Source organism: Lithobates pipiens, unplaced genomic scaffold (assembly GCF_037356315.1).
Source record: "Lithobates pipiens isolate NorthernLeopardFrog02 unplaced genomic scaffold, aLitPip1_a1.2 Scaffold_28, whole genome shotgun sequence".
In the NCBI taxonomy this organism is placed as follows: domain Eukaryota; kingdom Metazoa; phylum Chordata; class Amphibia; order Anura; family Ranidae; genus Lithobates; species Lithobates pipiens.
In genome coordinates, this window is record NW_027507789.1 from 16,046,298 (window position 1) to 16,070,756 (window position 24,459).

At 47.2% G+C, this 24,459-nt stretch overlaps 1 protein-coding gene and 1 pseudogene across 1 annotated transcript in view; both read left to right on the top strand.

The window, feature by feature from the left end:
- The first annotated feature begins 212 nt into the window (after positions 1–212).
- LOC143935123 (uncharacterized) overlaps positions 213–24,459 on the top strand; it is a 34,052-nt gene continuing 9,805 nt past the window's right edge. The window contains exons 1-10 of the mRNA XM_077458764.1: positions 213–398; positions 4,322–5,029; positions 10,831–10,941; positions 13,824–13,883; positions 13,960–14,101; positions 15,942–16,007; positions 16,394–16,462; positions 19,962–20,081; positions 23,356–23,412; positions 23,759–23,815. Of these exons, the coding sequence (XP_077314890.1) occupies positions 4,331–5,029; positions 10,831–10,941; positions 13,824–13,883; positions 13,960–14,101; positions 15,942–16,007; positions 16,394–16,462; positions 19,962–20,081; positions 23,356–23,412; positions 23,759–23,815 (1,381 nt within the window). The 5' untranslated portion in view covers positions 213–398; positions 4,322–4,330. The remainder of the gene's footprint in view (positions 399–4,321; positions 5,030–10,830; positions 10,942–13,823; positions 13,884–13,959; positions 14,102–15,941; positions 16,008–16,393; positions 16,463–19,961; positions 20,082–23,355; positions 23,413–23,758; positions 23,816–24,459) is intronic.
- LOC143937568 (U2 spliceosomal RNA) lies at positions 16,526–16,672 on the top strand (annotated as a pseudogene).

A 24,459-nucleotide genomic window follows, 5' to 3' on the forward strand; every position in this document is an offset into this window, starting at 1 on the left:
CACCTGCTGCTTTATTCCGTATAACTACAATACATTGCACAACAGCGCCACCTGCGGCTTTCTCAGTGTAATTAAAAAGGACATAAGCGCAAGAGCGCCACCTGCTGTCTTTAGGCCTTACTACTGGTATGTTCCAACACAGCGCCCTCTGGTGTCATCAAGTGACTATTACATCGGCCGCGTTGTTCGGCCATTTTCTTGGAGACCAAAATCTCAGCAGTGTTGGAGACACTTTGACTTTCCTCTTTCTCTATCATGCTGGGATTATCGGACGTTATTCCCATTTTATAGGGGGGTCTAGGCTGCCTTGCTCCATCTCCCAGCATGCTGTGCGGCCAGCCCTGACTTCCTGTGCTGTGATAACAGAGATACTTCCGGTCCTGTCCTGGCTGTTGCAGGTCTGTGCTCATTGTTGTCACCAGTCATGTCAGGGGGTCCTTGTGGTTCAGTATGTTGGAGGCGGGAGGAGTGAGACTCTTTGTGGTGTTCAGCATTTTGTAGGCAGAGAAATGTTATGGAGGATGGAGGTACAATGGGGGGATGGGAAGAACTAGAAATCCCAGCATGCTTTATGGGCGTAGGGGATGCTGGGATTTGTAGTACTGGACAGCCAGAGCAACTAAGGAAGAGTTAGTTCAATTATACTAAAAGAAACTGCCAATGGAGATAATAGGGGTCTGTAGATAGATAATAATAATGTGTTTCTATCTTTGTACCTCCTGAAGCCTGACAGAAAAACCTGCCAAAGGATCTACAAAGTTATGACAGATTAATCAGCCCCCCGCCTGTATTTAACTACTTCCCACCCATTCTGGGAGAATGTACCTGTTTATCCTCCCCTAGTGCGACTCATGTCCACAGAGCCAATCACAGTTTGGGGTACTGGGCCGCTGTATCAAGTGATCACTGTGACTGATCAGAGTAATAAGATATGGTTGCATAATATTGTACTGCTGTGGCGGTGATCATGTACAATCGCTGCTCTGATAACATTGTATGTCAGTTTTGCCAGACATTGTCTCTGATCACCGCCACAGCACTGTGATGAAATGCAGCCATTGCTGCCAGTCAGTGTCTCCAATCACTCCCACACCAATGGCAGCGTCCCCGATCACCCCCGCACCAATGGCAGCGCCCTCGATCACCCCCGCACCAATGGCAGCGCCCTCGATCACCCCCGCACCAATGGCAGCGTCCCCGATCACCCCCGCACCAATGGCAGGGCCCTCGATCACCCCCGCACCAATGGCAGGGCCCTCGATCACCCCCGCACCAATGGCAGGGCCCTCGATCACCCCCGCACCAATGGCAGCGCCCTTGATCACCCCCGCACCCATGGCAGGGCCCTCGATCACCCCCGCACCCATGGCAGGGCCCTCGATCACCCCCGCACCCATGGCAGGGCCCTTGATCACCCCCGCACCAATGGCAGCGCCCTTGATCACCCCCGCACCAATGGCAGCGCCCTTGATCACCCCCGCACCAATGGCAGCGCCCTTGATCGCCCCCGCACCCATGGCAGGGCCCTCGATCGCCCCCGCACCAATGGCAGCGTCCCCGATCACCCCCGCACCAATGGCAGGGCCCTCGATCACCCCCGCACCAATGGCAGGGCCCTCGATCACCCCCGCACCAATGGCAGGGCCCTCGATTACCCCCGCACCAATGGCAGGGCCCTCGATCACCCCCGCACCAATGGCAGCGCCCTTGATCACCCCCGCACCCATGGCAGGGCCCTCGATCACCCCCGCACCCATGGCAGGGCCCTCGATCACCCCCGCACCCATGGCAGGGCCCTCGATCACCCCCGCACCAATGGCAGCGCCCTTGATCACCCCCGCACCAATGGCAGCGCCCTTGATCGCCCCCGCACCAATGGCAGCGCCCTCGATCGCCCCCGCACCCATGGCAGGGCCCTCGATCGCCCCCGCACCCATGGCAGGGCCCTCGATCGCCCCCGCACCCATGGCAGGGCCCTCGATCGCCCCCGCACCCATGGCAGGGCCCTCGATCGCCCCCGCACCCATGGCAGGGCCCTCGATCGCCCCCGCACCAATGGCAGCGCCCTCGATCACCCCCGCACCAATGGCAGCATCCCTGATCACCCCGTACTAATTGCATGTCCATGTTGTGAGTAATATCTTATTAAACTTATTTTATGTGTAAAGGAAAAAAAATATATACTTTTGCAAAATGGCAGCGTCCCCGATCACTCCCGCACCAATGGCAGCGTCCCCGATCACCCCCGCACCAATGGCAGGGCCCTCGATCACCCCCGCACCAATGGCAGGGCCCTCGATCACCCCCGCACCAATGGCAGGGCCCTCGATCACCCCCGCACCAATGGCAGGGCCCTCGATCACCCCCGCACCAATGGCAGCGCCCTCGATCACCCCCGCACCAATGGCAGCGCCCTCGATCACCCCCGCACCAATGGCAGCGCCCTCGATCACCCCCGCACCAATGGCAGCGCCCTCGATCACCCCCGCACCAATGGCAGCGCCCTTGATCACCCCCACACCAATGGCAGCATCCCTGATCACCCCCGTACTAATTGCATGTCCATGTTGTGAGTAATATCTTATTAAACTGATTTTGTGTGTAAAGGAAAAAAAATATATACTTTTGCAAAATCTTGTGGTAAAAAATGAAGTCTTCAAAAGACTTGATATTCCTCTTAAAAACTACCATGGAGTGTTTGCTTTCCAAAATGGGGTAATTTTGTGGGTGCACCAGGGCCTCCAAAATTGTAAGAGGTAGTCAGGAAATTAGATGTGTAATTTATGCCCCATAGAATGCCTGAAGGTGCTCCCTGGATTTTGGGCCTCTCTGTGTGACTAGGCTGTGAAAAATTCTCACACATGTGGTATAGTTTTTTTTGGCGTGTAACTCTAAGGCCTCTTTCACACGGGCTGGATTTTGTTTTTCTCAGCAGGGGATCCATCTTTTGAGCTGAGCGGAGAGAGGCTGGATGACAGGTCTGTGTCCGCTCTGCATAAGCAGAGCAGACACAGACCGCTCTGCTCTAAGGGCAGTTGGTTGTAAATCTGGCTGGCCAGATGGAGGGAAATTGATCCCTTTGTTTTTTTAAATCGGATCGGAGTTAGCTGGGTGTAAATGGACACAAGTTCGTTTATATCTGACTGCCCATAGAGGAGAATGGAGGGTGCAATCGTGTCCGCCGGAAAAATGGAAAGACGGACCTGAGCAGAAGTCTTGTGTGAAAGGGGCCTAAGTATGCCTATGATGTGTGTTAGAAATAGCATAAAATATTAACAACCTAATATAATAATAATTTTTAATTTTCTTTCCTGCATTTTCCAAAACTTTGTGGCAAAAATAAAATTTTCAAGACTCATTCTGCCTTTCAGAAGGTACCTTGGGGTGTTGGCTTTCCAAAATGAGGTCATATTGTGAGTGTTTCCCCAGTCCTGGCACGTCAGGGATTCAAGAAATATGAAAAATAATCAGGAAAGTAAAATCATATTGTATGCTCCTTGAAAGCTCAAAGGCGCTCCTTGGATTTTGGGCTCCTCTAGTCATCCAGGCTGTGAAAAAGTCTCCACACATGTGGTGTCCCCATACTAGGGAGGCATAGCAGAATTTTTTTGGGGTTATAATTGTGAGTGTGCCTATGCTGTGTGTGATAAATAGCCTGTTAAATTGACAACTTTAACATTTAATTTCTTTGTTTTCCCCAAAAAAATTACAACTTCATAAAACTCTCCATGCCTCTTACTAAAAACATTACATTGGACTGTCTGCTTTCCAAAAAGGGTAATTTGGGGGATATTTGTGCTGTCCTGGCATTTTAGGGCCTGAACAAATTAGATCAATACATCAGGATTGATCAATTTTCAAATATTTATACCATAGTTACATAGTTAGTAAGGTTGAATAAAGACACCAGTCCATCCAGTTCAACCTGAGAGAGTGTCTAACATTTTCCCTATCCCTGTACATCGCACACTCCTATCGGTCCCTACCCTCAAGGAGCCCACAATCCAAGTTCCCCATTTAACCTACCTGCATGTCTTTGGGGTGTGGGAGGAAACTGGAGTACCCGGAGGAAACCCACGCAGGCACAGGGAGAACATGCAAACTCCAGGCAGGTAGTGCTGTGGTTGGGATTCGAACCAGCGACCCTTTTTACTGCTAGGTGAGAGTGCTAACCACTACACCACTGTGCCGCCATAGTTTGTAGATGCTATAACTTTCCTACAGATTAAATAATATACACCGATTTGGCTTATTTTTACCAAAGAAATGTAGCAAAACTTGATTCATGAACATAAGGTGTATTTTTTGTTCTCCTTCCCAGGCCGCTGCCATGCCGAGCTGCATTGTGAAGGGCTGTAAGCACCACACTAGCATGAAGTCCTCCAACCCCCTGCTCACCATGCACGTCTTCCCACGGGAGCTCGGCCGGATTAAGCTTTGGCTTCAGCAGACCGGTGAGAACTTTGATGATATAGACGCGTTCGCTGCCAAAATTTTGGACGCGGCAAAAACAGGTAAATACCGAATCTGCTCAGCCCATTTTGATCCGGGCTGCTACACCACAGTGGGCTGCCGGTTGGTACTGAAACACGACGCCATACCAACAGTCTTCCCTGGGGTCTATCCCAAGCCATCCGCAGACTGGAAGACCTTCTCTCCACATGCCAGAAAAGCCCACATGGGCCTGGATGTCATAGGGGCGTACGCCCCGGGATTTGAAAATGTTGGCACGTCCAAGCTCGGCTTCCTGAGAAAAGACGCAGCAACGCAGACAAAGGCGGACAATGATAAGACGCGTCCAATATCCCTGAACACAAGTCTAATGGAGAGATGTAACAAACAGGAGGAGATATTTGATTCTAGCGGGCGCCTCATTGGGGTCTTCACGCCAGATTCTCACCAGAGAGATCTGAAGGTCAGACCAGGACTCTGGACTTATGATTGGTCAACCCAAATACCCGAAGAGCCTTCCAAGAAACCCCAAACAACGGAGAATAAAGAGGCCTTGTCTTCTCTAGAGAAAGTTCTGGTTAGTCGATGACATCATTGAGGATGTCCTCTGTAAGGGCATACTTTCACATGGGCATACTGATCGATACACCTGTGTGAAGGTCCGTCTTCACCCACAGGATGCGCGGGTGTTCCATGCTGGTAACCTGTTCAAATCATTGACGGGTGGCTGACTTCACAGACCAGCAGTGTTTCCCGGAGTATACATCCTTGCTGGTCTGATGCATGGATCAGGGTGCAGTCTGTCTGCTTTCTAATCCATGCATCAGTCTCACACAGATGTACATTCTGGGATGCTCTTGGAGATCCATCCAGCCGGCCGCCTATCATTGATTTGAACAGCCGGGCTGCACAGAACGCCTTTGAATCCAGCATGGGTAAAGGCAGCCTTTCACATCGGTGTATTTTTCAGGATTTCTGTGTGAACAAATCTTTACTTAGATGTTTTCTTCTCTGTGTTCCATTTCCAGACATCCTTTTACAACCCCATTTCCAAAAAAGTTGGGACGCTTCGTAAAATCTACATAAAACCAAATTCTTTCCAAATCTCATAAACCCAAATGTTTCTTGGGCCCCTCCTACACTCTCTCTACCCCTCTTCCCTGGGTCAGTTGATAATCAGTATGGATGTCACACCACTTACTGAAACTCAATCTTTCTAAAACTGATCTTGTAATATTTCCTCCTCCCCGATTCCCACTCATGACTTTACCATTGAAATCAATGGCACAACCATTGGTCCCTCCACTCATGCCAGGGTGTTCGGTCTAATCCTAGACTCTGATCTCTCCTTCAGCCCCCACCCAATCACTGGCTAAATCTTGCTGCCTTAACCAACGCATTTACAGAAAGGTGTGGGAACCACTCTCCTTCCATCGTCCAGCGGCTAATAAGCAGCTCAGATGGTTTTAGTGAAAAAGAAAATCCCCGGCTTGGAACAAACAAAAAAAAACAAAAACAGGGTTATGTGAGATAGCTTCAGCCATGACCGTGTGTGTGTGCGTGTGTGTGTATATATATATATATATATACCGTATTTGCCGGCTTATAAGATGACTGGGCGTATAAGACGACCCCCTATTTTTCCAGTGAAAACATAGGTTTTGGGCTATACTCACTGTATAAGACTACCCCCTTCTGAGGCAACACCATTAAAAAAAAAATCTTAACATCAGATTTGATTTAAACACAGTAATTTTAATGAACCATCAGAAACAGGTACAGAATGCAGTATATGATGGTTTGTTAGTGGGTACAGTATACCGTATATGATGGTACAGTATGCTTTGTTAGTATGGTAGGTACAGTATGATGGTTTGTTACTGCAAACTTGTTGTCACTTCCTCACTGGTTAACAAATTACTGTACAGTATACCGGTATTTTGTTTGTATATTTCGTAGTGATGCACCGAAATTTCGGCCGCCAAAACATATCGGCCGAAAATGCCCTTTTCGGCAATTTGCCGAAAGAGAAAAACGGCCGATAATGGAGCCGAAAATGGGGCGTGACCTGGGTGAGGGGGGGGGGCTCCGCCCCCCGCCCCTGGTGACGCCCATCATGGGGGGTGTATAGCGCAGGAGAGCCGCCTCCGCCGCCTGTTTGATCACAGCGCCGGGAACATCACAGCTTTCATTTCAATAGCTGTGTGTTCCCGGCCGCGCGCCGTCACACACAGCCCCTCCCCCTTGTCCGGGCACTTAGATAGACAGATCATCCGCAGGATTGGACGGATGATCTGTCTATCAAAGTGCCCGGACAAAGGGGAGGGGCTGTGTGTGACGGCACGCGGCCGGGAACACACAGCTATTGAAATGAAAGCTGTGATGTTCCCGGCGCTGTGATCAAACAGGCGGCGGAGGCGGCTCTCTTCCCTGCACACAGTGCACAGGCTGGCTGCAAGATGGCACACAGGCTGCAATGGGGCACACAGGCTGCAATGGGGGATGCCTCCTGTACCATGTCCCCAGTCTGACCATCTTCTGTATTCATCTTCTGTATTCATCTGCATTCATCAACAGTGCATCGCCCGCCAAGATTGGCTGAGGCGCACACTGTATGCACACAGGATCACCCGGCGGCCTCTCCACCCAGAACGGAGCACCGTACAATCACGATCGTCCGGCGGCCTGTTATCCAGCTTACTGAGGGCTTTACCAGGTATTCTTCCTCTTCACCTGGCGTATAAGACGACCCCCGGTTTTTGGCGGCGGAATTCGGGTGTAAAAGGTCGTCTTATACGCCGGCAAATACAGTATACATTATATATATATATATATATATACACACACACACACACACACACAGTTGTGCTCGTAAGTTTACATACTCCGGCAGAATTGATGATTTCTTGGCCATTTTTCAGAGAATATGAATAATAACACACAAACTTTTCTTTCACTCATGGTCAGTGATTGGCTGAAGCCAATTATTATCAATCAACTGTGTTTACTCTTTTTATATCATAATGACAACTAGGGGTGCAATGGATCGAAAAACTCTCGGATCGTTCCTCGGATCAGAATCACGGATCGGATCATTTTTCGGATCAGCAAATAATAATTGAATTTGCAAAAACCTGTGAAAATTCCACCACCATATAGTCCCCACTGTAATATCCACGTCATCTCCTCCACTGTAATATTGGCTGAGTATGGCTGGGTACGGCTGAACATGGCTCGGTACGGTTGGGTATCACAGAGTATGGCAGGGTATTGGCAGGGTATTGCAGAGTATTGGCAGAGTATGGAGGGATGGCTGTGGCTGCAATTGTCACAGAGCAGCGCTGTGGGCACTACAGATCCAGCCCACAGTGCTGCTGCCATCCGATCTCTCCCCCTCCACTGTACAGATCATTACACAGAGGGGAGAGAGGAACCGGCATCATGACATGACGCCGGTTTGTTTACAAGTGATCGCTCCATCATTTGACAGAGCGATCACATTGTAAATGGCCGCTGGGTGTACAAAGATGGCTGCCGCTCTGGAGATAGGCCTGTATAAAACAGGAAAGGGATATATTTTTTTCTTTTTACAGTATCTCACAAAAGTGAGCACCCCTCCCCCCCCTCACATTTTTGTAAATATTTCATTAATCTGTCATGTGATGATACTTTGTTACAATGTAAAGTAGTGAGTGTACAGCTTGTATAACAGTGTAAATTTGCTGTCCCCTCAAAATAACTCAACACACAGCTATTAATGTCTAAACCGTTGGCAACAAAAGTGAGTACACCCCTAAGTGAAAATGTCCAAATTGGGCCCAAAGTGTCAATATTTTGTGTGGCCGCCATTATTTTCCAGCACTGCCTTAATCCTCTTGGGCATGGAGGTCACCAGAGCTTCACAGGTTGTCACTGGAGTCCTCTTCCCCTCCTCCATGATGACATCACGGAGCTGGTGGGTGTTGGAGACCTTGCGCTCCTCCACCTTCCGTATGAGGATGTCCCACAGATGCTCAATAGGGTTTAGGTCTGGAGACATGCTTGGCCAGTCCATCACCTTTACCCTCAGCTTCTTTAGCAAGGCAGTGGTCGTCCTGGAGGTGTGTTTGGGGTGGTTATCATGTTGGAATACCGCCCTGCGGTACAGTCTCTGAAGGGAGGGGATCATGCTCTGCTTCAGTATGTCACAGTACATGTTGGCATTCATGGTTCTCTCAATGATCTGTATTCCCCAGTGCCGGTGTTGTGCCATATAGTGTCCGGCCATCATATAGCGTCCGCATGCGCAGTACGGAGCAGACAAAGCTTCGGAAAATCTCCGAAGTTGAACGGCGCCTGTGCCGTGAGTGGAGGTGGTAGCCCCACCATCCAAGGGACATAGGGTTGTGAATATTAGAGGGCCCCTCACGGGCGAGCTTCGCTCGCCACGCTTCGCTCGCCACGCTTCGCTCGCCACGCTTCGGGCTCGGCCTCGCTGCGCTCTGCTCTTTTATATTCCTACTCTATGTCCACTTGGATAGTGGGGATGGAAACTGGACTCACGACGCAGGCGCCGTTCATCCTCCGCAATTTTCGGAATCTGTGTTGCTGTGTACTGCGCATGCGCAGTACACAGCGGACACTATCGGATGGGGGACCTTATATGACAAGACACCGGCAGCACTCATGCAGCTCCAGACCATGACACTCCCACCACCATGCTTGACTGTAGGCAAGACACACTTGTCTTTGTCCTCCTCACCTGGTTGCCCCCACACACGCTTGACACCATCTGAACCAAATACGTTTAGCTTGGTCTCCTCAGACCACAGGACATGATTCCAGTAATCCATGTCCTTAGTCTGCTTGTCTTCAGCAAACTGTTTGTGGACTTTCTTGTGCATCATCTTTAGAAGAGGCTTCCTTCTGGGATGACAGCCATGCAGACCAATTTGATGCAGTGTGCAGCGTATGGTCTGAGCACTGACAGGCTGACCCCCCCTTCAACCTCTGCAGCAATGCTGGCAGCACTCATATCATCTTATTTCCCAAAGACAACCTCTGGATATGACGCTGAGCACGTGACCTCAACTTCTTTGGTGGACCATGGCGAGGCCTGTTCTGAGTGGAACCTGTCCTGTTAAACCGCTGTGTGGTCTTGGCCACCGTGCTGCAGCTCAATTTCAGGGTCTTGGCAATCTTATAGCCTAGGCCAGTGATGGCGAACCTTGGCACCTCAGATGTTTTGGAACTACATTTCCCATGATGCTCAACTACACCGCAGAGTGCGTGAGCATCATGGGAAATGCAGTTCCAAAACATCTGGGGTGCCAAGGTTCGCCATCACTGGCCTAGGCCATCTTTATGTAGAGAAACAATCCTTTTTTTCAGATCCTCAGAGAGCTCTTTGCCATGAGGTGCCATGTTGATCTTCCAGTTACCAGTAAGAGAGAGTGAGAGTGATAACACCAAATTTACCACACCTGCTCCCCATTCACACCTGAGACCTTGTAACGACACTATTTGTCACTGTTTACCGATTTGTTGGTAATATTTGATGATTTATTTATTTATATTATCTCACTAAACCTCACTTAGGTGGCGCAATTGAAGCTCTTTTTCAGTTACACTTAACCCTATATTCAGGTTTTTTTTTAGTTGCAGCACCTGGTAATGTTTTATCACCTTTCAGTGTTTTTTTTCAGGTGGCGTTTATTTACTCCAAATTTTCTTTTCACATACCTTTTGTACATTGTTGCACATTGTGTTTGATTAACGAGGTACAAATGACCTCAAATAATTATCACCGGTTAGCACAGATTTTTCCCTTTTAAACAATAATATTATAAAAACATGTATATAGAGATATTTAAAGTGACATACACATTTAATTAGTAGCTTTTTCCTATAAAGTTATTCACTGAGGTTAGGTGGTGAAATAGATACTCTTCATGTTGGATATTCGTCATTCAAAAGGTTAGCGTGAATCAAGAAGATACTGCATTATGGCCACTAGATGGAGCTGATGACCAAGGAAATGGATAATTATTTACTATGATCATCGGTGCCATCTAGTGGCCACAATGCAGTATTTTCCCGATTACCTGGAGAGAAAATAGCTTAGCAATATTTGATTTTGCCAATATTCGCATGGAATGAATTTTCATACAGTTTTAGCAGATGAATAGCTCTGCAAATTTTTAGAAATACCTCCAGAGTATACACAACTGTATTTATATATACATATTTATTATATATGGATTTTATGTAGTGATGCCTTTTTTTTGGGGTATTATTTTGTACATCCCAATTTTCTGTAAAAAAAAATAAAATAAAAGGATACAAGGCAGTCACAATATATCATATAATATATAGTGCTGTATTTTTGTTCATTTGTAGCTCTCCGTATTGAAACACATGGCGGAAGTTCCTCATACCCGCCCTCAGAAACAAAGGACCAGCCGCCTGCTAAACCGGACCGCTGAGATCATCTCCATCCTGACCGGAGAGGTGAGGGGGGGGGGGGCGGGGGATCCAGGGTTTGGGGGTATTACAAGCAATTAGCTGCACTGTCCTTTAAAAATGGACCTTCACCATGATCTAAAGCTAGCTATACACTAGCTTTTTAAATGAACATTCGCACGAAAATTTCAGTACATTCGTTTATTTGCTTAACATTTTATTAGTGTACGATCAGCTTAAGTGTAATTGCATCACCTCCCCCCACCAATGTCACTCTTGTCTAGGTAAGAATGACTATTGTGCCCCCCCCCCCCCCAGAGGGTTCTGCCAGGACCCAAAGGCTGGGCAGAGCCCACTGGCACATCTGCCCACATGCTGTACCAGTGGCGCCGAAGGAGGGGTGGCAGGGTCATTAAAGAGGGGACTGTAGTTTCCTCTTTATAGTGATCGATTTTCCACCTTATGGGAACGTAACTCCTTTTTTGGTCCACCCTAGGGTTGCCACCCATCCGGGATTCACCTGGACAGTACGGGTTTTGAATCCTATGTCCGGGGGTCAGTCCGCCTGAGCCCCAGACACAGTGCTGAGGAGTCTCCTATTATTACTATGTAATGGGATTCCCCGTGCAGGTGTCTCCCTCCCTGCCTGCACTGCCCGGCGCTCTGGCCGAGTCTCCGGCGCTGTGTTTGTGACACATGGCACGGAGTGGACACTGGTCTCTCCCCCCTCACAGCCGCCCTGCAGACACACAGCCTCGGCTCTTCCCCTCTGCCAGCCGATCATGTGACCTGTCCAGAAAACGAGAGAAACAGACACAGAGAGCCTGCCGAGCGAGATAAGGGGACACAGACAGAATGCTGGGTGAGTGCAGAGCTGAGGGTCTTCACTTTCCTGCAGTTCAGTCTGGTCTTTCCAGGGACATTCCAGGGCTGCTGGTTGAAGATTGCAGTCTAGTTCTCCCTGCAGTACCATCTCATCCTGGCATAAGTACTTCATTGTGCAGTGCCCACTCAGTAGCCTTTATCTAATATCTTTTCTTCTTTATTTGTGCATATGTTTGATTTTTTTTTTGATTTTTGTTTTTGGTAATTAAAAGTCCACTGCCCCACTGACACCGCACTCGGCCCCACTGACACTGCACTCTGCCCCACTGACACATCCACTGCCACCACACTCTGCCCCACTGACACCACACTCTGCCCCACTGACACCATCCACTGACACCATCCACTGACACCACACTCTGCCCACTGACACCGCAGTCTGCCCACTGACACCGTCCTCTGCCCACTGACACCATCCTCTGCCCTACTGACTCACAGTGTCCACTTTTAAGGTAGGCTAGGTTCATATTTTAACTCTGACATCTCTTTTATTAATCTAATCATATTTTATGGTCACACAAATGAGTTTGTTTTATTTAACCATGCCCCTTTAAGTCCACCCCCCTCCACTGTTAACACAATTTGGGCACAGCCACTGTTCGCAGCAGCTATGCGCGCCTCCTTACTACTCCTTACTACTCTCCTAGGGTAACTCAAAGGTATCCCAAGTCTACTACAATCCTATAGCATGTACTACAAAACAAATTGCAGTGCGCCGCTAAAGTGTTTGGGTTTGGCTTGGCGAAAAGGTGGCAACCCTAGTCCACCCCCTTGCTCTTACAAAAATGTGATAAAAATATTATTATTGTATTATTTTTTTCTGTGCTACGAACCAGCACTTCCTGCTTTTCATGCCAGGCCAGGCCCCACTGCCTTCTGGGATTGCCAAGTCACAGCTATCCCAGCATGCAGTGCAATGTACTGCGCATATGCCAAAAAAAATAAAAAAATCGCCAGTGCCCATATACTAGAACTGGCAACACTGTGCGCATGCAGAAAAAAACCCTCACATATGCACAGTCTCTACTAGATATTTGAGACTTGGCAGAGACTGGCAGTGCATCAGCGCATGCCCTGGAACTTTCAAGATGGCAGCACAGAAGAGGGTCAGGGGAGGGAATGGATACGGCTGTGAAGCTCTTCTTTAAATAATTTTCCCTTCCTGCTCAAGTGGCTAGGTGCCAGGGGTCTCTGGTTAGAGAGGAGGGTTGAAAGGAAAGAGAGAAAGGAGGGTTGAGAGAGGGAGTGGGTGGGGTCAGAGTGAGGGGGGGGGGAAATAGGTGGAGGATAGAGAGATGGGGGCTCCCCCTATACTACACCAGGAGACTCTCCCACCCCCCCCCCCCAAAAAAAAAAAACGACACTCCGACCTGCTCTGCCAATTGAGCTACTTCCAGGATCAGACGCTGCAGCCACCGCTGTCTCTTGCTTCCCCTTAGCTGTTAGCTTCCCTGACACTGAAGGTCAGCCCACTGCCGCCCTCTGGTGGGTGTCACTTGGGTGCAGTCAACACCCCCAGAGAGATGCCACTGCTTCTCTGCAGTCCTCGTAGGATCCTTTCTGCCTGGGGCCGGTGCTGCCCCCACTGAAAAATGGCGCCCAAGGCAAACGCCTGGTTTGCCTCGCAGTAGATACACCCCTGACTGACAGCTAGGTGACAGGCCATACAGTACTAGAGATGGGGGAGGGGGAAATGTGGAAAAAATTTACAGATTCCCTTCTGTGGTTTAATAAAAAAAAAAATTCAAGTGTCAGAATCCCAAATGCAAGGAATTTTTTTTTTTATTACAGGCAAAATATAAATGAGTAAGTCAGTCATAGGCAGAAGGACAGGGAGAAAATAAGGAACACACTCTTAATGGTAGAAAATCAGCTGTTGTTATCATAGAGTACAGTTTATTGCTCATTCATATTGATTCATGCGTCCTGTAGACATCTCTCAGGTTACAGCTTACTATGGAGGGAGTGTGATTGGTTGTAATGGGTAACACAGGCAGTTCTCTTCCGAGTCTGTTTAAACCTCCAGTCCTACTCTCATTCCTCAGGAATGGACGGTGGTGAAGAAGAACGCACACATCAGCAAGTTCTACCAGATGATTCGAGAGGTGAGCGGAGGTCACATGACCAGTCACATGTCCTGCTTCCTGTCCGCCTTGCTGACGCACAATCTGCGGCTTTCAGGTTCCCATCAAATGCGGGGACGTCGCCATGTTCTTCACGATGGAGGAGTGGGATTACATAGAGGAGCACGAGGACCTGTATAAGCCGGTGATGCTGGAGACCCCCAAGGATGGCAAAGACACAGCATCTCATACTGTCGCAGGTAAACTATGTCAATTAAAATTCATGCAGTACATGCATCTACAATTCTGCAACTGAACAGACAAGTCATAAAAGGGGCACTCCGCTCTGGAGGAAAAATTTATTAGGACGCACAAAACACCAAATCTAGCATACCCCCCTCCAGAGTTTTCATATTTTAATCCTGGCGCTGCACATGCAGACCAGACCAGCACACTGTGTGCAATCCTCTGCTGCTGTTCTGGGAACACCTAAGATACCGCAGGCCATGGGATTCCCAGCTCCATCCATCTCTGTATACCCTAGGACCACTGCATCCTGAACTGCTAGCCAATGAGCAGCCCAGTAGGAAATCACTGTCACCTCCCAACCTTCCTCAACTGCAGCCAGGGTGAGGGGCAGCATAAAATACAGCAAATTTAGGAAATGGAGGAGGCTCTTTGATTTCAGCATGGTTGCAGCACCTGCTGGAGAGTATCAACATTTCCTTCTCCAGGGTTTGGTTGGAGGTGAGCTCTCTGCAATCTCATGGCTCAGAGAGTGCTCACTCATGGGATTCCCAGCTCCACCCATCTCTGTACACTCTGGAATCACCTCATCCTGAACTGCTAGTCCATGAGCAGTCCGTAGGAAATCACTCTCACCCGCAACCTTCCCCCCACTGCAGATAGAATGAGGGGCAGCACAAAATACAACAAATCCAGGAAACAGGGATGGGGCTCTCTGATTTCAGCATGGCTGCAGCACCTGCTGGAGAGTATCTCCGTTTTCTTCACCAGGGTTTGGTTGGAGGCGAGCTCTTGGTTCCCTCTGCACTGGCCCACACCCTAGTCCGAGCTGGGGACCTCCTGTCCCCAGGGTGGAGCCTTGAACTTCTCTCAGGCCATTGAGTATGAATGTGGGTTCTTGCGTCTAGAGACTTCCAAGAGCTTTGGGAGGGCTTCTTCCTTCCCAAAGCTCTTGGAAGTCTCTTGCCCCCAGAACCCAAACCCAGGAATTACAAAACCAAAAGACCAATGCCCACCGCTTATAATATCCATTCTGGAGCCTCTCAGTCTGCATCCTAGAGAACCTGTTTCCTCTTTTTACATAGTAGTAGGGCACTGTCACAACATACACCTGCCAGAAGCCCTTTTATTGGCTTTTATGCAGTGGGGCCTCTTAGTGGCCTGGGAATCAAAAAGTGCAGGGGCCTACCCAAACAATCCTGATAATAAATACCCATATGGGCCTCTTATTTGACCTTGTGGTTGGTAAATCTAAAGGAGATTTACAATTCCATTGTGATGGGTGGCCAGCTTAGTGGAACACCAGGATTTCCCACACCCTGCCACTTGCGCGTGCCCCCCCCCCCCCCATCTTTTATTTAAATCCGTATACAAACCTTTTTTTCTTGACGTCTTTTTGCCAATAAAAGGACCTCACCACAGACTCTTCTGCTTCTTCCCGCAACAAGAGAGAGACATTTTTCCAGTACTGATTGGACTCATATAATGGCATGTGTGCACTACTCAGCCCTGGAGTACAGTGAGCACAGCCTGTGTGATGATGCGCCCCCTGGGGGTGAAAATGACAGGGCAGGGCTCACAGCAAATGGGCAGAATGACAGATTGTTTTCCTGCACTGATGAGCACTGCCAACATTGGACCGAGGAGGAAGCGAGGCTACGTGACAATTGCCACTATTACAGGAGAGGATGGGGGACAATACATGACAAAACATTTCCCTTGAATTCCACTTTAGCAGAGGATAAGAAAAGGGAAGAGCGCGAACGGAAAAATAGATATGAATTGATCAGATCACATGTCAAGAGTTACCATCATTGTCTGTTTTATCTCATCATGGGTGTGTTTTCATTGCAGGCAGCAATGAAGAAAAAACTCCCTCATCCCAGCAACAGCCAATCACCAATGCAAACCACAACGCAGGTAACACATCATCCGGGCAGACAAAAACAAAAAGGTATCTGTTGTAGATGAGAGCATCCATTACAGAAATATTTGTGGATTCTTCATACCGGAAACAACCTTTTTTTACTTAAACTTTTTGTCAGTAGTTCACTTTTACTAACATGTTACATGTAAACCTGTATTCAGGCAGGGCTCACAAGCCAGGAAATGAAGGGAAATCTCCCTTAGAAACAGATGGCAAAAAAAAAAAAAAAAAAAAAGCTTGGGTTTTAGATTTACTTTAATTTCAATCTGAGTGGTTAGTATGGATGATGTACCAACCTCCTCTGGCGCTCTGCAGTAGAGGTACCAGGCCTGAAGTCCTACCAGACTATAAATTGAATTTTTTAAATCTTATTTTCTAGGTATGAAAAGAATATTGGATATCCGCCATCCTCCAGACTGTCACAGAACTCCAAAACCAATTGGCACAGGTGAGGATGACGTGAACAGCGAGTCGCATGTTTGCACATATTATTGACAGGGAGCAGTAAATTATCGCTTCTCTGCCTTTTGGTTAAGATAAAGTGTAGTATATGTTCTTATCAGTGTCCAGTAGGGGGTGCTCTGCCATCATTTTGGCCTTATGGCTGGCTGTATAGTATTCCTGCTGGTATGCTGGGGGCCTAGTGGGAATAGCAACTGGGGGGCCTAGTGGGTAAGGTGGGGCATGGGAGAAATTCCCAGTGGAGGTTTCCAGGGGGCCAAATGCCTCCTGATTTGGCTGTGCTACCTTGCATGGTCAGGGGCTCAGAAGACAGGGAGCTTGCTGTGACAAGCGCTCCCCTGGGGGTGCTGGAGTAGCACTATGGGTTTGGGAACCCATTGTGGATAACAGCTCTAGGCCACAACACTAAAGCTTAGCACTACACTTCATGGGCTAGGCTTTTTTGTTACAAGACCCCAAGGCCAAGCCTCTGCACCAACACTTTTTTTTAAATTTTCTATTGTTTTTCTCATGTGCCACTTTGCACTTACAGTATAGGTGTGTTTTCTTCACTTAGATTGTAGGGTGTGGGTTTTCCGACCTACCCTGAAGTCTAAGGGAGGATGTGTGGCCCTTCAGTTCCTTCCTCCTCTGCCATATGGGGGGGGGGGGGGACTTACTTCAGGAGAGCTCCTCACCTAGTACTTGTTGGTTGGCTTTGGCTGATCATAAGGAGTGGGGTCTGCTAGGCCTTTTTGGCTAGGCGAGCCTTGCCCCCATCAGGAGTTTTGCACCCCGGGGGGGGTCAGGGAAGGTTCCGTCCTCTTCAGGAGGGGATCACATGACCTACCCTAAGCAGGCGCGTATCTACCATGAGGCAAACAAGGCATTTGCCCATGGCGGCATTTTTCGGGATGGGGGGTGGTGCCACCCCAGGCAGAAGGGCAGAGGTGGCTCTTTAACCTCTTTCCGTAGTTGTACCAAGTTGTACTTTCCGTAGTTGCATCACCCCAGTATAATTTTTTTTTAGAGCTGGCGGTCGGCTGTCTTGTAATAACAATCGGAGCGGCTTACTAGCCACTCGATTGCTATTATAAGCACCTTCTGCAGATCTCTTGGTCTCTCCTGCCCCACTGGAAGACCCAAGCGACCACCCGGTGCATGCGCCAGCTGGTTGGACAGCCAAGCAAAGATTGGCACCAGTTTTTAAAGATCTAAAACAAACTTTTCAGTGAAAGGCAATTTAAAAAGGCACGCGGCCAGTAAGCGGAATTCTTTTCCACAAGCAGTGGTATCAGCGGGGAGCATCGATAATTTAAAAAAACGATTAGATGGGCATCTGAACGATCACAACATACAGGGTTATATAATGTGCTCTTAACATAAACACGCACACACAGGTTGAACTGGGTTGACTTGAGTCTCTTTTCAACCTCACCTACTATGTAAAGCATTCAAAAACACAGATCTTGGTGTTTTGAAATCTTTTAAGTGCAGAGGAGAGATTTGGGGTCTTATAGACCCCCATATCTCTCCATAAAGAGGACCCATCACATGCCTATTGCTGTCACAAGAATTGTTAATACATTTTATTTATTTTTTAATTTGAAGTGCCCCCCATCTTCCCATGCTCAGGCATAAAGATGAACGTACGTGCCAGACCTGCACGTGCACGCAAACGGCGATCGTCACAGACATGTGAGGTATCACCACAGACGTCAGATCATTGGCTTCAGCTTCCCCTTCAGGCCCTGAGACAAAATTGGTATACCACAGCTGGAGTGGGACAAAATTTAGATGGATGGGGGCAGGGGCACCTGATTTTAGTCTTGCCCAGGGCAGGAAAAAACAAATGACAACATTGACCCCAAGTGCACTGGATTCGTGTGCATTCATATACACTTTTTGGTGCACTTTGTTGTTTAGATTTGTGCAGCGCAGCGCGGCCATAGACTGATCGAATTTTGGCTGGTTCGCTCAGTGGGTGGCTCTATCACCCCCCTAATGCCCAACATCCCTCAATTAAAAATTGGAGGAGCCGTGAGAACTATGTTACAAAATGACTCAGCAACTCTAGCTGTACTGTATGTAGTGTTGCAACTACTTATGCTTATTTATGAAAGTAATGTCATTAACCACTTGCTTACTAGACACTTAAACCCCCCTCCTGCCCAGACCAATTTTTAGCGCTGATGCACTTTGAATGACAATTGTGCGGCCATACAACACTGGACCCAAATGAAATTTTTATAATTTTTTTCCCACAAATAGAGCTTTCTTTTGGTGGTATTTAATTACAGCTGGGAGTTTTATTTTTTGTTAAACAAACAAAAAAAATGCAAAATAAAAAAAATATAAAAAATCATGTTTAATAGTTTGTTATAAAATTTTGCAAACATGTCATTTTTCTCCTTCATTGAAATACGCTGATGAGGCGGCACTGGTGGGCACTGATAGGCTGCACTGGTGGGCACTGATAGGCTGCACTGGTGGGCACTGTTAAGGCGGTACTGATGGGCACAGATAAGGCGGCACTGATGGGTGGCATGGATGGGCACTGATAGGTACCACTGATAGATGGGACTGATGGGCACTGATAGGTGGCACTGATGGGCACGGATATGTGGCATATGAGGTGCAGCACTGTTGTTGAGGCAGATTGTGGGCACTGATAGGTGGCACTATGGGCACTGATGGGTGGCACGTTTCCTATAATTAGGTGGCACTGGCAGGGGGCAGGTGGGCACTGATGATCTGGCCACCGGTGATCGGCTTTTTTTTTTCTCCTCGTGCTGTCAGCGCGAGGAGGAAAAATAGCCGATTACAGGCTCTGTTGTGATCACATGATCAGCTGTCATTGGCTGACAGCTGATCACGTGGTAAGGGGTCGGGATCGACCCTTTGCTCCGATCTGTGATCAGGCGAGTCTCAGACTCGCTGATCACAGGGCACGCAGGCCGCTCGTGCACGGGATGACGTCAATAGACGTCGTCCCGGGAAAGCAGGTCCACGCTGTAGCCGTCATTTGGCTATAGCGCGGATCTCAAGCGGTTAAATTCCATGTGCTCCCCTTTGTTTAACCTGCACCAAGTTCTTTTATGGATGATCACAAGGATGGAACTTGTTATGGTTACTTACCTCATTTCTGTGTATTATTTCCTTTATACTGCTTTATATTCTTTTATAATGAGAGCAAAACTGAAACCTACTACATCCAATGCTTCCCTTTTGTTCTTGATTTATTGTATGTAAAAACTCAATAAAAACCTATTGTAACTGAAAAATTGGAGGAGCCAGATGGAAAATTGTCAGCTGAAAAGCAGCTGCAAAAAAATCATATGCAGATGCTGCGTGGGTGTCTTGATAGCCAGTGGTGCCAGCTGTTAAAATACAATAGCCGCAGCTGGAGATTCATCCATCCGCATCCTGTTTAGGTTCCAAAAAAAAAAAAAAAATGCTAATGTATGAGCTTTATTCGTCATATTTTTAATGATTTTTTCCCCCAGATTGTAAAGTGTTCCGGAATGTGCCGGCCAAGCAATCCATTATTCCTAAAAGACCGAAACAGCGCAAATCCTCCCTCTCGGACTCGATCGGATGCACCAAGCCTGATTCCACCACGCGCGGTAAGATTCTGATCCTCCGCCATTGATTCACCCTTGTGCCTTTGTACATTGCTGGGCGAATGCCTCATTTCTTGTTCTTAATTCAGCAGCAAAGCAGAATTCAGTCCCTAAAGAAGGAGGCTGACGCTTTCTGCACACAGAATTCCACGGGAGATGCCCACCAGACGTACCACAGTCAGTTCACACTGCAGATCTTAAATTAGGTCTAATGCTAAAGATTAGGGAGTTGGGTTTTCATGTGGCTGCACTTTTACAATTTTTTCACTGCAAAAACTTCTTCAAACTGTGATTGAGTGGAGAAAAATGTAAAAAGTAGACATGGGGAAGAAATGACAAGACGGGAATATAAGAAGGTAAATTGTAGGAGAACCACCATTCCCAGCTTCCACGCTAAAGACTGGTCAGGTTGCAGTCACTAGGGCAGACAGGTGAAAGTCTGGGTGTTTTTTGTTTTTTTTTGATTCCAGGGTGTATTTGAAAATTAAATACCGTGCTGCAACAAGCTATTGGCCATTCATGTAAAGATTACCAGCTTCTTTCACACTGGTGGTATGCTTACCGCCCTCTGAAAAACGATCTGCAGTGGATTCCTATTTAAACGAGCAGTACAGCAGTGCCTGCCAGGCATCCAGGAGGCACCTCCTGGCACTGTTTTTTTTACTTTTTTTTTTTATATATGCATTGTAGGACCATGTTGCAACAGCAAGCCAGGCGTTTTGCTCGCAGTTGTGGTGCATCCACAATGAGCTCAATGGTTGAGTCAGATGGGGGGGCGTAAAACCATGGCTCGGCGCTTCCCTTTTTTTCTGCCCCCCTGGCGACCCGGGTGAACGAGCCCCAAGAGTGCACAATCCAAGTATTTTTCAGTACTTTGTATATACAAGAATCGATCTCTATAACATGGTAATAAACGCCATCCTTAATCTTTATAAGGTTGCATGATCAAGGCATTTAATTTTCACAAATACAGCTGCTTGGATATAAAAGGGGGTATTGCACGGTTAGAGACAAATAGACTTTAAGACCCCTTTCACACCACACCGCTGATAGTGGCGGCGGTAAAACGCAGCTATTTTTAGCGGCGTTTTACTGCCGGATTTGCGGCGCATTTCGGCCGCTAGCGGGGCGCTTTTACCCCCGCTAGCGGCCGCGAAAGGGTTAAAACCGCCGGCAATGCGCCGCAATAGCGGCGTTTTGCCGGCGGCATTACAGCGCTGCCCCATTGATTTCAATGGGCAGCAGCGGTGGAGGAGCGGTAAACACACCGCTCCTTCACCACGCCAAAGAAGCTGCTGGCAGGACTTTTTTCTGAAGTCCTGCCAGCGCACCGCTGTAGTGTGAAAGCCCTCGGGGCTTTCACACTACACACAATGGTGCAGCTTCTTTAGGGCGTTTTGCAGGCGCTATTTCTAACGCTATAGCGCCTGCAAAACGCCCTGGTGTGAAAGGGGTCTTATAGCTTGTAATATACAATCCTGATATTGACACGCTTGTTTTTGGAGAAGTGAAATTAATCAAATTGGCTGAATTATAAATATATGAGAAATGATTTTCTGCACGTCATGTGGATTTTTTTATTACAAGCTATTAAAGTGGTTGTAAACCTCAGATTTTTTTTTTTCTTTACTAAAAATAACAAACATGTTATACTTACCTGCTCTTTTTTTAATGGTTTTGCACAGAGCAGCCCTGATCCTCTTCTTCTAGGATCTCTTGTCAGGCGTTCCAGGCCCCTCCTCTTCATCGGGTGCCCCCATGAAAAGCCACTTTCCCTGGGGGCACCTGTGCGGGCTCGCTCCCCGAGTCCCGCTGCTGGGTCCACTGACACAGACAGCGGGACTCGGCTCCGCCCCCGCATCACAGGGTTTGATGGACAGCAGCGGGAGCCAATGGGCCAAGTACAGCATCACAATAGTAAAAATTAGCGAAACCCGTTCATGACATTTTGACCACTTCCCCAGGGTAGTACAGTGTCACTGTGGTGACACTGAACTACTCTGATGCCAGTATTTGAAAAAAAATATATATTTTTTTAAAAAATGTAAAGACTGTCTACTTTTCAAAAAAAGGGTCATTTGGGGGATATCTACTGTCCTGACATTTCAGGGGCCGGCCGACAGTACATCAGGATTGATCAATCACTATTCAAATAGTTCACCATAGTTTGTGGACTCTATAAGTTTACCACAGACTAAATAATATACACTGATTTGGGTTATTTTTCTAAAGAAATGTAGCAGAATACATTTTGGCCTAAATGTATGAAAAAAAAGATAATTTGTTTGCATAAACAGGAACTAAGAAAAAAATTTTTTTTTTGGGGGGGGGGGGGGGGGTTCTAAATTTTTGGTATTTTTTCATTTATATAGCAAAAAATATATAAAATTGTCAAAGTAGTGCAGTGCTGAATAGTAAAAAATGCTCTGGTTGTGAAGGGGGTAAAACCTTCCGGAAGCCAAGTGGTTAAAAGGCCCCTCAGACACAGGAGGTCGTGGATGCACGATAAAGCTGGTTAAAGTGGGGTGCCTCCTAAAAAAATAAAATAAAAAATAAAATAAAAGTCAGCAGCTACAAATACTGCAAATGCTGACTTTTAATAATCGGACACTTACCTGTCCCAGGACCCAGCGATGCGGGGGAATGAAGCCCCCCCTCGTTCCCCGTTCCGCTCGTGGCACCGTCATTCTTACTGTGGGCACCCGGCTGTGACTTTACAGCCAGGTGCACCCACTGCGCATGCGCGAGCGGCGCAGGGCGCTGTGATACGCCGCACAGTCATCTGGGACACGTGACAGGTCCCAGATGACTGTGCGGTGCGAGGGGAAGTGATATCACCAGCCCGGGCAAGAAAGAAGGCAGACTACGAGGGACCCCCTAGCAACAGGTATTTAGAGGTGAGTAAAAAAAAAAATTTTTTCCAATTTTTTTTTTTTTTTTTTAAAGAATTTTAAACTTTTAGATTTTTTGGTGGCAACACCACTTTAAGATCTTTCTCACAAAGGCTCCTTCTACAAACATGCACGATTGGGCCTATACAGGAAGGAGGATAACAGGAGAGACTGGCTGGAAATAAACAGCCCAGCTGATGGTTTACTTGGCCAGGAGACTCAGAGGGGGGCTACAGACATAAGATAAGTCACCTGACCCAACAATAGTGAGGCCAGGTGGGAGGCATTGTCTATGGTCTGTGGGAGCTTCAGCAATTTCTAGGTATCTTGTATGTAGAGTTGCACATCGCCATCCGCTAATCTTTTTCTTTTCTTTTCTTATTTAGCAGCTGAAGATGAAAAGTTCATAAAGGAAGAGGAAAACGTAACAGAAAGTTCCATCGGTGAGATTAAGCACACTCCGACATCACCAGAGACAGCACAGACAGTTCACACTGCAAGACACATTTTATATAAGAGTTATTTCGTTTTCTCACTTTGCTACACTTTTTGTAAGATTATTTCAACAATTTCTTCTCCAAATTATAAAATTCTCAGTGTCAAAAAAAAAAAAAATAGAATAAGCAGCGTACTTGGAAGAGATTGCAGTAGGGTGTATATAATGTGAAGAGCTGAACATCCTGCATGTAACAGACCCCCCCAACATACACACTACATGTAGAAAATCTGCTGTAGGCTCAGTATTAGGAGGATACAATCATCGATTTCACTCTATATTTCTGTTTTCAGGAAACATCACTACAGAGCTTCATAGCGACCCCCCTTTGAGGAAGGATCCCTCCCCAGGTAATACGCAATGCAAAATTAAACGCAACATGCTCACGTAGAGCCAAAAGTTGTTTTCCCCCCATTTTCGATGAAAATGGTTAACCACTTAAGCCCCGGACCATTTGGCTGCCCAAAGGCCAGAGCACCTTTTGCGATTCGGCACTGCGTCAATTTAACTGACAATTGAGCGGTCGTGCGACGTGGCTTCCAAACAAAATTGACGTCCTTTTTTCCCCCTACAAATAGAGCTTTCTTTTGGTGGTATTTTATCACCTCTGCGATTTTTATTTTTTGTGCTATAAACAAAAAAAATAACGACAATTTTGAAAAAAAATCATTATTCTTTTTGCTATAATATCCCCCAAAAATATATAAAAAAACATTTTTTTCCTCAGTTTAGGCCGATATGTATTCTTCTACATATCTTTGGTAAATAAATAATAATCGCAATAAGTGTTTGATTGGTTTGCGCAAGTTATAGCGTCTACAAAATAGGGGATAGTTTTATGGCATTTTTATTAATAATTCTTTTTTACTAGTAATGGCAGTGATCAGCGATTTTTTTTTTTAGCGTGACTGCAACATTATAGCGGACAGATCGGACACTTGGCGCAATTTTGGGACCATTCACATTTATACAACGATCGGTGCAATTAAAAATA